The 16,072-nt window shown below is 28.7% G+C and overlaps 2 protein-coding genes and 1 non-coding gene across 3 annotated transcripts; all 3 read left to right on the top strand.

Moving 5' to 3' along the window:
- Positions 1–9,270: 9,270 nt before the first annotated feature.
- Positions 9,271–11,509, top strand: LOC124918319 (BAHD acyltransferase At5g47980-like). The gene is made up of 3 exons (XM_047458511.1): positions 9,271–9,879; positions 10,523–11,034; positions 11,112–11,509. Exons 1-3 carry the CDS (start codon positions 9,328–9,330, stop codon positions 11,335–11,337), a joined length of 1,290 nt encoding a protein of 429 aa, XP_047314467.1. The 5' UTR covers positions 9,271–9,327; the 3' UTR covers positions 11,338–11,509.
- A 3,058-nt stretch (positions 11,510–14,567) lies between these two features.
- On the top strand, positions 14,568–14,639 carry TRNAT-UGU. Its single transcript has one exon. It is a non-coding gene; the product is annotated as a tRNA-Thr (tRNA).
- On the top strand, positions 14,625–15,925 carry LOC124918312 (protein MHF2 homolog). Its single transcript, XM_047458505.1, has 6 exons — positions 14,625–14,751; positions 14,846–14,894; positions 15,194–15,234; positions 15,388–15,427; positions 15,494–15,547; positions 15,642–15,925. The coding sequence occupies exons 1-6, from the start codon at positions 14,731–14,733 to the stop codon at positions 15,743–15,745; spliced, it is 309 nt and encodes a 102-aa protein (XP_047314461.1). The 5' UTR covers positions 14,625–14,730; the 3' UTR covers positions 15,746–15,925.
- The last annotated feature ends 147 nt before the right edge of the window (positions 15,926–16,072 follow it).

The following is a 16,072-nucleotide window of genomic DNA, read 5'->3' as shown; positions in this document are numbered from 1 at the left end:
AGAGCATACTCGAGGAATTTGTCAACGCCTTGTTCGTAATCTGGATGATCTCGACGTAAAGTCATCCAGCTTTTATCGGGTACTTCCATATTTCTAATAAAATGGAAAACAACCCGCATTATTATTTACTTAAATTTGTCTAAATTAATTAGGCGTACATAATTGTAACATAATCGCTACCTAATCTATCATTATTCCAAAAGAATTCAACATAAATCTAACATTTTCTAACTAAAATTTCACCTAAACAAACAATAATAATCAAATCATTCAAATAAAGACTCTAACCAAATTCAACAGTAATCAATTGATTCACAAAACTAACATAAATCTAAACTAAATCTAACATTTTCTAACTAAAATTCCACCTAAACAAACAATAATAATCAATTCATTCAATAAATGACTCAAACCTAAATCAACAATAATCAATTCATTCACAAACCTAAATCTAACATACATAAACCTAAATTTAACATACATAAACCTAAATCTAACATACATAAACCTAAATTTAACATAAATCAAAAATTAAACTAACCTTGAAAGAAAAGAGCGACGAGGAAGAGCGGCGGATGTAGATCGACGGGCGGGCAGCGGGCGGATGAAGGTCCTAATCCAAACCTAATGACAAGAACTTTAAATAATCAAAATTAACCTAAAATCCAAATAAAACCTAAATCAAACTCAAATTAAACCAATATCAAATCAAACATAAATCAAACTTAAACCAATCCAATCTCAAATCAAACCTAAAATCAATTTCATTCATACCAAACTCAAATCAAACATAAATCAAACTCAAACCAATCCAATCTCAAATCAAACCTAAAATCAATTCCATTCATACCAAACTCAAATCAAACCTAAAATTAAATTCATTCATACCAAACTCAAATCAAACCTAAATAAAACTCAAATCAAACCTAAATAAAAACTGAAATCAAATCTAAATCAAACTCAAATCAAACTAAACTCAACTCAAACCTAAAATCAAATTCATCAAACCAAAATCTAACCTAAATCAAACCTAAAACTAACCTAAATCAAACTCCAATCAAACCAAAAAATCATCATATCTAACAAATTAGATAAATCAAACTATATAAATCAACTAACCTAAAATTATATCAACTAACCTAAAATTATATTAACTAACCTAAATCAAACCCTAAATTTAACCAACAAATAATTTTAATTCAAACATATAACTCAAACTGACCTTTGATGCAGGTGGTGGGCGGTGGGGCGGCGGCTGGGCGATTCTCCAATCGGCGGCGGCGGCAGGAATCCAATCGGGCGCGGCGGCAGTGCGATTCTTCAAGCGGCGCGGCGGCTCAGCAGTTCTTCAATCGTCGTCGAGGTCTTCAAGCGGCAGGCTGTTGGCGGCGTCGTCTTCAATCGGGCGTCGGGGAGAGTGAATCGGGCGGCGCAAAGGAGGAATCGGGCGGCGCGGAAGATGAATCGGGGAGAGAAGAAAGAAAGAAAGAAAGAAAGAAAGAAAGAAAGAAAGAAAGAAAGAAAAAGAAAGAAAGTCGCGGGATTTGTTTTTTTAATTGGTTATTACCGAAAGTTTTATGACTACCTTTCGGTTTTGATCAATTAATTATTTCCGAGAGTTAATCACAAAACTCTCGGTTTTGATGTTGATTAATTCCGAGAGTTAATCATAAAACTCTCGGTTTTTGATTTCCTTATTTCCGAGAGATTTGTATATCTCTCTCGGTTTTAATGGTTATTTCCGAAAGTTATATATTTAACTTTCGGTTTTACAAATTCACATTTTGTTAATTTATTTGTTTTTCACTCTCTAATAAGCTCGAAGAACATTAATTTAACAAATTTTAAATCCTCAAAACATTTCTCAATCCATATAATCAAACATTACACAATTACATAGGATAATCAAACATAAACATTCATATACACTTCTCTATATGATCAAACACATTCATTAACATTTTAACATTAAACACAATCTAAATTTTTAAAATAAAACACACACTTGATAATATTAGTTAGGAGTCTAGATTAAAAAGTAGAAAACCAATTAATTTAACAAATTGTGAAATGGTAATTCCGAGAGTTAATGGTATAACTTTCGGTTTTGATGGGTATTTCCGAAAGTTATACCATTAACTCTCGGAATTACCATTTCACAATTTGTTAGATTAATTGATTTATAAACTTCTAATGACCTTGAACATCATAAATTTAACACATTTGATAACCTTAAAACATTAGACAATCCATATGATCAAACTTTATACACATTAATGTGATCATCAAACACAAACATATATATATATATGCACACTTCTTTATATAATCAAACACAATCATAAACATTTTAACATTAACACACAATCTTAATTTTTAAAAAACAACACACAATTGATTAGATTATTTAGGAGTCTAGATTAGTAGGTGAAAAACCAATAAATATAACAAAGTATGAAGTGGTAACACCGAAAGTTTTTTATATAACTTTCGGTTAAGATGGGTATTTCCGAAAGTTTTAAATAAACCTCTCGGTCCTAACCTGAAACAGAATGTTTTTGGGAAGGGTAAAAACCGAAGGTTTATTTGAAAACCTTCGGTTTTTACCCTTCCCCATTTTTAGAAAAAAAATAGATTTTTTTAAACGTGGGTCAAAACCGAAGGTTTGTTTGAAAACCTTCGGTTTTTACCCTTCCCCCATACTTAGAAAAAAATTAGATTTTTTTAAACGTGGGTCAAAACCGAAAGTTTATTTGAAAACCTTCGGTTTTTACCCTTCCCCCATACTTAGAAAAAATTTTGATTTTTTTAAACAAATGTCAAAACCGAAGGTTTATTTGAAAACCTTCGGTTTTTACCCTTCCCCATACTTAGAAAAAATTTTGATTTTATTAAACAAGGTCAAAACCGAAGGTTTATTTGAAAACCTTCGGTTTTTAGCCTTCCCCATACTTAGAAAAAATTTTGATTTTTTTAAATGTGGGTCAAAACCGAAGGTTTTCAAATAAACCTTCGGTTTTTACCCTTCCCCCATACTTAGAAAAAATTTTGATTTTATTAAACAAAGGTCAAAACCGAAGGTTTATTTGAAAACCTTCGATTTTTACACTTCCCCATACTTGAAAAAATTTTGATTTTTTTAAACAAAGGTCAAAACCGAAGGTTTATTTGAAAACCTTCGGTTTTTACCCTTCCCCCATACTTAGAAAAAAATTTGATTTTATTAAACAAGGTCAAAACCGAAGGTTTATTTGAAAACCTTCGGTTTTTACCCTTCCCCATACTTAGAAAAAATTTTGATTTTTTAAAACAAAGGTCAAAACCGAAGGTTTATTTGAAAACCTTCGGTTTTTACCCTTCCCCCATACTTAGAAAAAATTTTGATTTTATTAAACAAGGTCAAAACCGAAGGTTTATTTGAAAACCTTCGGTTTTTAGCCTTCCCCATACTTAGAAAAAATTTTGATTTTTTTAAACATGGGTCAAAACCGAAGGTTTTCAAATAAACCTTCGGTTTTTACCCTTCCCCCATACTTAGAAAAAATTTTGATTTTATTAAACAAAGGTCAAAACTGAAGGTTTATTTTAAAACCTTCGGTTTTTACCCTTCCCCATACTTGAAAAAATTTTGATTTTTTTAAACAAAGGTCAAAACCGAAGGTTTATTTGAAAACCTTCGGTTTTTACCCTTCCCCCATACTTAGAAAAAATTTTGATTTTATTAAACAAGGTCAAAACCGAAGGTTTATTTGAAAACCTTCGGTTTTTACCCTTCCCCATACTTAGAAAAAAAATTTGATTTTTTAAAATAATTGTCAAAACCGAAGGTTTATTTGAAAACCTTCGGTTTTTACCCTTCCCCCATACTTAGAAAAAATTTTGATTTTATTAAACAAGGTCAAAACCGAAGGTTTATTTGAAAACCTTCGGTTTTTAGCCTTCCCCATACTTAGAAAAAATTTTGATTTTTTTAAACGTGGGTCAAAACCGAAGGTTTTCAAATAAACCTTCGGTTTTTACCCTTCCCCCATACTTAGAAAAAATATTGATTTTATTAAACAAAGGTCAAAACCGAAGGTTTATTTGAAAACCTTCGGTTTTTACCCAAAGATTTTTAAAAAAATGGGTCAAAACCGAAGGTTTTCAAATAAACCTTCGGTTTTGGCGATGCCGTTTTTTTTAAAAAAAAGATGAAAAGTCAACAAAAACATAATTATTTAACAACATATTAAACCAAACCAAACCAAACATAATAACAATAATTCATAAATATTAAAACATAACACATAAAAATATTAATTGTCATAAACCCATAATAAATCCATAATAAATCTAGAAATTAATTATTATATGGGGTGGAAGGAGGGGGTGGTTGATTCAGTCGACTCATCAACAATACAAGTTCCTGTTCGAGATTCTCTAATCTCTTTCGGCCCGGTCCGCTTTGATTTCACTGAGCAAACGACCTCTTTCCGCATCCCTTAATCGGATTTGTTCCATTTCCAGCGTCATCTTTCTTACCTCTTCCTTACGTGCTGCAATTTCTGATTGTGCTATCAGATTCTGGTAACACGGATGCAGTTTCTCCGGTGTACGCTGAAGTCTCTTCCATGTCGAATCACCCATATCCTAAATGCATTTCAGATATCAAACAAAATAACGTAAACTAACATAAATCTAGATCTATAATATATATATATATATAAACTTAAGAAATCTAAATCTTATAATAAACAAAACAAAAAAAACCAAATGAAACAAATTACCTGAAGAGAGGAGAAGAACCGGCTTAGAGGAGGCAGGCGGCGGCGGAAGAGAGAGAAAGGAGAGATGAGTGGAATGAAAAAGAGAAGGGTTAGGGTTTGTATTTATAGAGGTTGATGCCGAAGGTTTTCATAAAACTTTCGGTTTTGATATTAGTCAAAACCGAGGGTTTATTAAAGACCCTTCGGAAAAACCCATTACCAAATTTAGAATTTTTTTTTTAATGAGCAAAACCGAAGGTTCTTTGTAAAACTTTCGGAAATGAAATTTTCAAAAAAGGCAAAACCAAAGGTTCTTTGAATAACCTTCGTAATTAAAAAACCAAGGGATTTCAAAACCGAAGGTTTTTACAAAAACCTTCGCAATTAACCCACATCCAACACTTAGAATTTTTTTGGGTTTTTTGGGAAGGTAAAAACCGAAAGTTCTTTGTAGAACTTTCGGTAATAATGAATAAACCCGAAGGTTTTACACCCCACTCGGAATCTATTTTTAATCCCGAAGGATTTGTTCCTCTCGGGAGTATTTAGGAGAGGTTTACAAAACCTTCGGGAAAAACCGTCGGTAAAGGTCCTTTTTTTACCAGTGTGAATCTTGAACCCAAGTTAAAATTACGTCAAATAATATCTACCCCATTATCTGTTAATGGAAACTCATTCACATAGCTCATGAATCATCCTTCTTGCACAAAAGAAATTCTATCATCAAAGGTATCAGACTCCATTCTTTTGAATCATAATAAACTTTGTTTGATTGAGCTAGAAAAGCTGTATGACATTACTGCTTTATGACTTATTTACCAGGATTATGACAAAGATTATCATCCACATATATCATACATATGGAGTTTAATTACCTTAAAGATGTGATGAACAATGTTGTAGGTTTGATAAAAATGACCAACTGTCATCTAACTTAAAAAACAAAATTAGAAAAAGAGAAAAGAGAGGGTGTTTGTAAAAAAAATTACACATTCTATTAAAAATGTCAAATATCATCTACTTTGAAAAACAAAATAGCACGTCTAATAAATAAATGGACCAAACGAGACGTTGTAATTTTCCAAAAGTTCGTTAATTAGAGCCCATATGACTCAAATCAATCAAAGTTCGAGTCTCATATATATATATATATATATATATATATATATATATATATATATATATATATATATATATATATATATATATATATATAATAAAAACGTCCAAAGTTCGAACTCTAAATGGTAGTTGGGCCAATAAAAATTGTAATGATTGTTTATATGATTTTATCGAGATGGATTTTTTTTAGTAGAGTGTATTAATATATAAAATAAATAATGTATTTTTGATATTTTAGTAAATGAATTGAGGAATATGATAGATGAGAAAGAGATTGAAATGATGTTTAATTAATTTTAATTATTTAAATAACTCAGTTTGAACATTACCTTAAATGAAAGTTGAATTTGTGACTATAGAATATCAAACTAACTTTCTACGTGGTGTCATCCTATCTTTCTAAAATAAAAAAATTATAATTGATTCATATTTAGTCAGATGTGTAACATATTAAACATGTCATGTAAATGTCATATAAGTAATATAGAACATGAATGTGATTTATTTATTATTTGTTAGAAAAATACAATTTGTATTAAGCTAGTTGCTAGAGACATCACACGAGTGTACAAGTCACAACATTTAAGAAAAATAAACATGGAAGTTGGGTGTTGGATAAAGAAGATAAACATGAAGTTGTCACAATATATGGAATATACAGCTCACAATATTTTTTTCATTAAATTTGTAAGTTTCACAATTTCTTAAAACAATTTTAATATAAAATAATATTTTTTTGGACACTTAAAACTACTTTAATGTGTTTTTCTTGAACTAAATACGGAATGAAAGTATTGATACATGTTTCTCTAAGCTTTATTCAACCACCAATTCCATTAGAATTAATTGCTTGTATTTATTACATACATTTAATTAAACACCTATAGTGTTACTATCCATCTACCATTTTATGGATGGGAATATCAATTCAAACTTAAAATACATGTCAATAATAACACTGATTACGAATTTTGTTGTTACGGTGTTTGACCTCTTTTAGACTAACCGATATGTTATCAACAAAATAGACAATATTAATTTATACAAATTATGACAATTGTTTTGTGAATTTCCAAAAGTATAATAATGTATGATTTGATGTAGTTTAATATAACAAAAATGACTTAATATAATTGGTTAATTTGTAAGTTAATACATCTTCAACCTACTAAGATATAAGATAGTTCTAGTACAAAAATAATTTTTAAGAGACTAAATATTATCACGGGTTTGGTTTGATTCTTACTTAAAACGTTTTAAGTGAAAATGAAATTTATGAGTATAAGATTTTACTATCTTATAACATTATTATTAAAAAAATCCTTATTCTCAATCTTCTTACCGTGATTGGATTATCATGATCATCTAATATGACATTTATTTCTTCTTATCACGTTATCATGATCATCTAATATGACACTTATCTCTTCTTAACATAATTCTCGCACATATCATATGTCACTTTGGGACATTAATTTTCTACCTATCTTTATATTTTATTTGAAGTTATCAAGATGTTCATTTTTTTTTCAAATTGGGAAAATCATTTCAATAATTCATTATTTTGTGAAGGTCCAACAAATAAAAATCAAACAAACATTTTAGTACAAGACCATCCCTCCCTTCATATCATAATTCATGCCCAAGTGTGTTTTATATATTTATTTATCATCACTTTTTTAATTCTCTCCAAATTTTATGATGTTTTCTTAATTTTCACTTAGCTTCTTTTTTAAGAAAAAATCATTCTATTAATCAATTATCTATGAGAAGTTACATGATAAAAAATATGGTGAAAAGCAATTAAAAACAATTTATTATAAGTTAAGACAAGATTTGTCATAAATTATTTACAATTCAAGGTATGTCATAAAAAATTTATTCAATGTTGACTCTTTCAAAATTACTTATTTTTGATAACATTGTATTTGAACCCTTTTTTTTCATTGTTCCAATTCATGTTTCATTTATTCACAACTAATTGTTATCATAATAATCCATCCTTATAATGTAAACTACCTTAGATGTTATTAGATCTTTCAAGAAAATAACTATGTTTTGGATTAAATGCTCATATAGATTATTATCAACATTTACCACAACATTTATTCTCACTAAGATAATTAAGCATACCCAATAAAAAACAATAAATTTATGAAAACTTATGAGCAAAATTGATTTTATTATTTAATAATGGAAAGTTAGTCAAACAAGAAATGTCAGTTGCTTTCAAATTTATTTATAACACCCAATTAATTGAGCAATTAAAAATAACTTATATTAAAATTTAAGTAGGTGGTTGTGAAAATGTATTGGGCCATCGCATAATAAATAATCTCAATTTAGTTTAAAGTAAAATTAAGTAATACTTTATTTTTAAGTAATTTATTCTCATAGTTATCCTCTACTTGGAATTAAATTCTTACCAAATTTTAATACGTGACCTAAGCTGTTGATAATTATTTTTTAAAATTAATTTTTTTTAAATGAAGTAAATTTATTAAAATGTTTTATATTGACATCACTTAGCATTAAATTTCTGTGAAAATTGTGGGTGAATGAAACAGCAATAAGTATGGGACTTAAATTGTTTAGAAAAGATATTTAAATAATTCATCATTCTTATTCTTATCCATTCATTAATCAAATTTATTAATATTTACTTATTATGTAAAAAAATATTAAATATTAAAATGTTTTATTTATTTTTTTGATATTTTATCTAAAATTCAACCATCAAATCATTTTATTTATCAACTTAAAAAATACTAAAATATCTTTACCTTAATTTAAAAAAATAAATTTTAAATACAAAAAATTATTATTTAGCAAATTAAAAACTCAAATAACTTATTTTTATAAAACATTTTTTTGGGATAAAATTCCTATAAAAATCTTCTAAATAATCATCAACATCAAACAAGCTTCTTTCTCCCAATAAACTAATTAAGATCTTGTTTTTTTTTATTAAAATTAATCCTAATCAAACATCATTTTACTTTATTTATCAACATTCTTTAAATATTTTTATCAAAAAAATAAATCCTCATCAAAATCACCCTCTCAACATTTTTTAAACAAGACTATATATGTTTATTACAATAAACCCAATGAACAAGTTCTAAGGCAGGCATTAGGCATGGTTCAATTTTGTTTTTTTAATCCAACCATAATTCAAAATTATTTAATTAATTCTCTTATTTTTATTAAAAAAAAAAAACTCACCTCTTTAAAATCACACAAATGTCACATTTTTTAAATAAAACCCACAACCACAACCGAAGAACCTCTAAACTTTAAATAACTTGTACAAATAAGATTAATTAAATAATAAAAATTCAAACAATACCTTAATTATTGATTTTCTCTATCTATAAATAGGAGTATAACATTCACAACATAATTATAAAACCACACTTTGAATCCAAAAAAGCTTTCAAATATCTCTCTATCTAACATCATGGATGGAATCAATGTTAACATTGTTTCAAGAAACATCATCAAACCAAATTCTCCAACCCCAACAAGCCAAAAGACTTTTAAACTCTCTCTCATCGATCAACTCACACCTGAATTCTATGGAGCCACCATTTTCTTCTATACCTCCAACGTTAAATCAATAGAAACAACATCGGACATGTCAAAATCATTACAAGATTCTCTCTCTAGAATCTTGCCCAAGTTCTATCCATTAGCTGGTCAATTCAAAGATTCTAGTACCATCGATTGCAACGATGAAGGAGCTTATTTCTTTGATGCCCATGTTAATTGTAACATCCGACAAGTTTTGGATAAACCAGATTCTAATTTCCTTAAGAAACTTCTTCCGACCGACCCTAAAACGGTTGAGTCTTGCTCAAGAGCCGTGGCTATTTTTCAATTCACACAATTTGAATGCGGTGGTGTGGCTTTGAGTGCTTGTATTTGTCATAAGATGGGTGATATTAGCACGTTGTCTACGTTCTTACGATCGTGGACCGCCGCCGCCACTAACGACCCCGGGAAGGATGAGGTTTGTAGAATAATTAAAGAAAAAATGAACTTTTCTTTCATTAGGAGATCATTTCATCTATTTTTTTTTTAGATTTTTGTTTGAGATTTTACCTATTTTTTTATATTTTATTTCGATTATATTACTATCGTTCTAACAACGAATCCATAAATTAGAGTTGCGTGAATTTAAAAATATTGTGAGCTTAAGAAAATAAATGAAAATTTATGGATAAAATTAATAAAACTAAGGTTGGTTTTGACATTTTTTTAATTAGATAAATTAAATATTTTTAAGAAATTATGGATTAATATTTCACATATTTTTAAGAATTTTTAATTTTTTTTTTTTGGGTAGGTAAAGGTAACATAGATGAGCTTATATGTTTTTTTTTCTACATTTTTATCAAAAACTTGTAAAAAAAACCCTAGTAAATTAGGGTTTATATCATATTTTTATCGTAAAAAATTATAATAATCAAGGGTGGGTAACATAGAAGCCACTTATTCTAATCATCAAATCAACTAAAACAAATGAAAATAAAATAATGTTTTCATAAAAAAAAATTTTTTTTTTACAAATACACACCAAAAAAATAACTAATATGGAACCAGCTTAGAAGCATATGTTTATATAAGTTTTTTATGTTTTTGTTTTCTACAAGGTTCCGGATTTCATTGGTGGGTCGCTGTTGACTCACAGAAACCTACCGATGATGTCTAACGTGGGTTTGGCTCGTGGTAAGTGTCGTACACAAAGGATCGTTTTTGACGGATCAAAGATAGCTTCTTTGAGAGCAAAAATCACCGACGGTCGTCAAGCACCGTCGCGTGTGGAGGCTGTAGTAGCGGTGATACTAAAGTCCGCCATCACGGCTTCGAGGTCTTTGTCGGGGTCGACGAAATCGGCTATATTCTTCCAAACGGTGAATGTTAGGAATAGGATGAGTCCTCCGATATCGGAGAACTCGATAGGAAACCTGCTCTGGCAGTTTCCGGTGTTCATTGAGGAAAAAGAGATCAAAGTGTACGAGTTGGTGGCGAAGATAAGGAAGGAGATGTCGGAGTTTTGCAACACTAAGGCCCCGAAGTTGAAGGGTGCGGAAGGGTTTAGGGAAATTATGGGTTGCATTGGGAAATGGGCGTTCCACTTCTTGACAAATAAGGACATATACAGGTTTATATGATTGTGTGGAGTTATGATAGTTATTTATTTGAATCGGGACTTATTAAAATTGTCATTTTTATAAACAGGTGCTCGAGTTGGTGTCGAACACCATTGTATGAGACGGATTTCGGGTGGGGAAAACCGATATGGGTGAGTAGTGCGGGGCAAGACATAAGGAATGTTATGATTTTGGTGGATTCTAAAGATGGAAATGGGATGGAGGCATGGGTGACTTTGGATTATAAGGAGATGGATGTGTTTGAGAAGAATGAAGAACTCTTAGAATATGGGTCTCTAAACCCTAGTGTCTAAATCATCTTATTACAAGTTGTATAAAACAAAGTCTAAATAAGTGTGATATTATATGTTTTAAGTAAGCAAACAATAAAGAAAATAAATAAGTGAAGCAAAATTGGGAAAGACCAAAATGTCTAAGTGTGGACTTTGGTTAAGCTAATACTTCAACTTTATTTTAATATATTTATATATTTATGGCTTAATTTTTTTATTTTCTTTATTTCACTTTTAATTTATGGGTTTAAGTTTAATATTTCAAGAAAATTTAAATATATTTAAAAAAAATTTATGAAAAAATAATAAATCACGACGTATATACTTGTATTTTACTTGTATTACACGATTCATTTAAACATACTAATTTTAAAAAGTTTATATAGACGATATACTATTCAAATTGACTTGTTTAACGTTATTATAGTGTTAACTTTTATATATATATATATATATATATATATATATATATATATATATATATATATATATATTAATATTTATATTTAATTTATTATTATTTTTATCTATTTCATTTTCGATCATATATTTTGTTTTCATGAGTTTATTTTATTTTTCAATATAGACAAAGTTCTTCAATCAAAATTATTTAAATTTAAACAATGGTGTCCAAACTAGGGCTGCAAATGAGCCGAGTCGAGCTCGAATTTGCTTGAGCTCGAACTCGACTCGATTTGGTATTTATTAGCTCGAACGAGTTTATAAATTTGAGTTCGATCTTGACTCGACTATTTATCTATAAGCTCGGCTCGACTCGAAAAGCTCGAATTCAAGATCGAGTTCGAGCTCAAACTCAAGCTCGAATTCAAGCTCGAACTCAAACTAAAATTTATTTTCAAAATGAAATATCAAACTTTCATACATATACAACATTTTAAAAATTGAAAATATGAAAAAATGAAAAAAATTATAAATATTTAAAATTCCAAAATCATAATAATCCAAAAAACATTCAACCACGATTACTAGTCAAAATTCTAAAATATAAAATTCTAAAATTAAAGTACAATACTATATAAATTGTTTGAAAATTTAATATATTAATATTTTTTAAGTCACGTTCTTCAAGCATAGCACAAGTACACCTACCTGCATTTAAATATAAAAATAATTAATATAAAAAATACATGTTAAAACAAATAACTAAAATTTAACTTACTTTAAGGTTTAAGGGTAGATACGGACAAAAACAAATTCAACCTATTTTTTATTAAATATTATTATATAATTAAATTATTTGGGTACAAATATAACAAGAATTTATTGACTTATTTATAAAAAGAATCTATTAATTTATTTATATATTACAATATATTATTAATATTATAAATTCATTTTTTCTCTCAACATATTATATATAATATATACTAACATTTTTATCTCTTCATAATATATACAAAATATATACTAACATTTTTTTAAATCTTTTATTATATATAATATATTAATATTTCAATATTATATATAATATAATATAATATTATTTACCATAATAGTGTTTTCTATATAGATCTATGATCAATATATATTAAAAATATTTTTCTATAGATCTATGAACACTATTAATATATATAATAGTGTTTTTCCATATAGATCTATGAACAATTAATATATATAATAGTGTTTTTCCATATAGATCTATAAACATATAGATCTATAAACGATCTATATAAGCACAAATTTCTCATAATACAAAAAAATCAAAGTTATTTAAAAGTATGAGCAATAACCTGTAGGTTTCTTGTGAATGAAGAAGAGAAATAGTGTAGATGAGAGATAACATAAAAAAATGTATTAACCTATTATGAATGAGTGAAAGTAATGATGAAGACGAAAGAAGAAAAAATAGTGAAGAAGGAAGAAGAAGAAATGGTGAAGATAGAGGAAGAACAAGAAGAAAGAAGAAATGGTGAAGATGAGGAAGAAGAAGAAACGATGAAGACGAAAGAAAGAGAAGAAAAAGAGATGAAGAGTTACTTATGATTGATAAATTAGAAAGTAGGGTTTTGTTTTATGACAATATAATATAATAATGTGGATTATGGGCCTTCTATATGGGCTTTGAAAATAGAGAAAAAAATTGTTTTAAATTTTAAGTTTTTTTATATTAAATAAATAAATATATTATATATTATTAGGCTCGAAAAAGCTCGACAAGCCGTCGAGCAAACATTATATGAGCTCGAGTTCGGCTCGAATATTAAACGAGTCGGCTCGAGCTCGGCTCAAACTCGATCAAAGTCAAGCTCAAGCCGAACTTTGATCGAGCGGCTCGCGAGCAGCTCACGAGCGGCTTAACTCATTTGCAGCCCTAGTCCAAACCATCTCAATTTACAAGTTGTACGAAAGAAAGTCTAATTAAGTGTGATATTATATGTTTCTAAAGTAAGGAAAAAATAAAGAAGATACTTCAACTCTGTTTTATTATATTTCTTAATTTGTGTGGATTTTAGTTAAACCAATACTTCAACTCTATTTTATTATATTTATAGGCTTAATTAATTTATTTTCTTCTTTTCACTTGTATTTATGGATTTAAGTTTATTATTGCAAGAAAAATTAAATTTATTTAAGTTTCTTTATAAAAATTTTTTTTTGCTTAATGGTTAATTTGTTGGGGTCAATTTAATTTTAGACATTTTCTTTTAAATCTTACTCTTTGTAACTTATTATTATTAAAATGTTCAAAAACAAGTTTTTCTTCACGATTTAAAAACAATAAACTTATTATGTACGTGACATTTATATTTAATTATCGAATTTCAGCGAATTAAGATTTTAGTTATCAATTATCTAAAATTTGATAGTCAAAACTCTTAGTTTACTAAAATTCGATAATTAAATTAATAGTATTAATCTTTTTATTTATTTATAACTGTCACATAGATAATAAATTATCGTCGTTTGAAATTATTAAAATAAAATCTTATTTTTGTATAATTTAATAATAGAGAACTCAAAATTTAAAAAATTTATCCAAAATTGATCCAATAAACAGTCTCAATTTCACAATTCATCATAATTTGTTTTATAGTGTATGTGATCAATTTGAAGAGATTTATTTACTAAATAAAAAGACCAAGCAAATAAAAAGTTTATTCTTAGGACTTTGATAGATAAAAGCTAAATTCTTTAGGAAAAAGATTTAAATTATTAATATTTAATAAAAAAAAAAATCAAATAATTATTTTTCATGATTTAATATAATAAATTAGGTTTGGTAATCAAAAGCCCCTATAGCTCAGTGGTAGAGCGCCAGTCTTGTAAACTGGAGGTCTGTAGTTCGATCCTGCATGGGGGCATTCTTTTTTCTTCCATTTCCTTTTGCCCTACCTTCTCTCCTCTTTCTCCGTTCTTCGTCTCTCTCCCGCGTTATTCATCTTCATCCTTCTAATGGAGACTACTTTTGAGCCTGTAAAATTCCTCTAGCCTCTTCTTTCTTCATCTTAACAATCATTCTGAGTTACATTTGTCTCTCTTTTCTCTCACACACTATTTTGCCTCGCAGGATCTAATTAACGCTATCTTCAAGATCATCTGGAAACGAAATGCTCTAAGTACGTTTTCTCCACTTTATCTTGCTCAAATCTTCGTAATATATGTATTTTCCGCTTTTTCTTGCTCAAATCTTCGTAATTATATGTATTTTCCGCTTTTTCCTGCTCAAATCTTCGTAACTATATGTATTTTCCGCTTTATCTTGCTCAAATCTTCGTCATTATATGTATTTTCAGCTCTATCCTGCTCAAATCTTGTAATTTTATGTATTTTCCGCTTTATCTTGCTCAAATCTTCGTAATTATATGTATTTTCCTCCGCCTCAGTACCTTACATGTTTCGTTTCCCCTCAATGTAGAGCGCGAGAAGAATGAAGGAGCTGGTACTTCTGAGGCCGACGTATGGCTTTCTCCTTCCATTCTCATATTCGTTTCATTAGTTTGATCGCGCTCGGCAATGATTGCATTTGTTTTACTGATATTGCAGCTTAATCTATCGCATTTAGAGTAGAATATGAAATTGCTTTGTTTTAATCACATTTCTTTGTTTCAGATGGCAGTTGGAATGCTGAAAAAAACTCGGCCCACCTCTGGTAAGCATCTTATAGAGATTATAGAGAAATTTTGTTATTCTGATCATATTTTCTTTACGAATGCAGCTAATGCAAATGCTCTGAAGCTTAGCTGTGAACTCATGCACATTTTTGTCTCAGGTTTTAATAGCTGCATAAAAATTCCTATTTTTAGTCTATTAATCTTCAACATTGTTCTTGAAGACTCATTAAAGCTATTGCAATATTGATTCAGAGGCTGTTCAGCGTGCTTCTACAATTGCTGAAACTGAGGGCGCCAGCAAAATAGAAGCAACACATCTCGAAAGGATCCTTCCACAGTTACTTTTAGATTTTTAAGACTGCAACAATTTCTAAATTTTAGATCTGAGCAGTTTTTTGGTAATGTTTGGATAGTTTGCATAACAATGACTTTGGATAACAGTTTTACTAGGGATTTTTATTTAGAACTTAACTACAACTGCAACTTTTATACTGTTGCTCATTTTAGAAATAATTTGCTTGTAGAAAGGTTTAGCATCATTCTTGTGTTTCTCAGTGATATTCTCCTCGCAACAGAGGCTTCTTTTTCTCTTTTCTATGAATTCCTTTCTGTATAATTCAAACTCAGTTTTGGCTGGCTCATTCCATCTTTCCTTGGTGTTTCATAGTCTTATGAGCTGTGAT

The sequence above is a fragment of the Impatiens glandulifera genome, chromosome 1 (assembly GCF_907164915.1).
Source record: "Impatiens glandulifera chromosome 1, dImpGla2.1, whole genome shotgun sequence".
Taxonomy (NCBI): domain Eukaryota; kingdom Viridiplantae; phylum Streptophyta; class Magnoliopsida; order Ericales; family Balsaminaceae; genus Impatiens; species Impatiens glandulifera.
The sequence above is the reverse complement of the archived record's forward strand: the minus strand, read 5'-3'. Positions and strand labels throughout refer to the sequence as shown.

Excerpts from the sequence above, each read along its gene's own strand:
- LOC124918319 (XM_047458511.1), top strand. The coding sequence starts at position 9,328 with ATGGATGGAATCAATGTTAACATTGTTTCAAGAAACATCATCAAACCA. Across the intron at positions 9,880-10,522 it reads ACGACCCCGGGAAGGATGAG|GTTCCGGATTTCATTGGTGG; the intron begins GTTTGTAGAATA and ends GTTTTCTACAAG. Across the intron at positions 11,035-11,111 it reads ACAAATAAGGACATATACAG|GTGCTCGAGTTGGTGTCGAA; the intron begins GTTTATATGATT and ends TTTTATAAACAG.
- LOC124918312 (XM_047458505.1), top strand. The coding sequence starts at position 14,731 with ATGGAGACTACTTTTGAGCCT. Across the intron at positions 14,895-15,193 it reads CTGGAAACGAAATGCTCTAA|AGCGCGAGAAGAATGAAGGA; the intron begins GTACGTTTTCTC and ends CCCTCAATGTAG. Across the intron at positions 15,428-15,493 it reads AAAAACTCGGCCCACCTCTG|CTAATGCAAATGCTCTGAAG; the intron begins GTAAGCATCTTA and ends TTACGAATGCAG.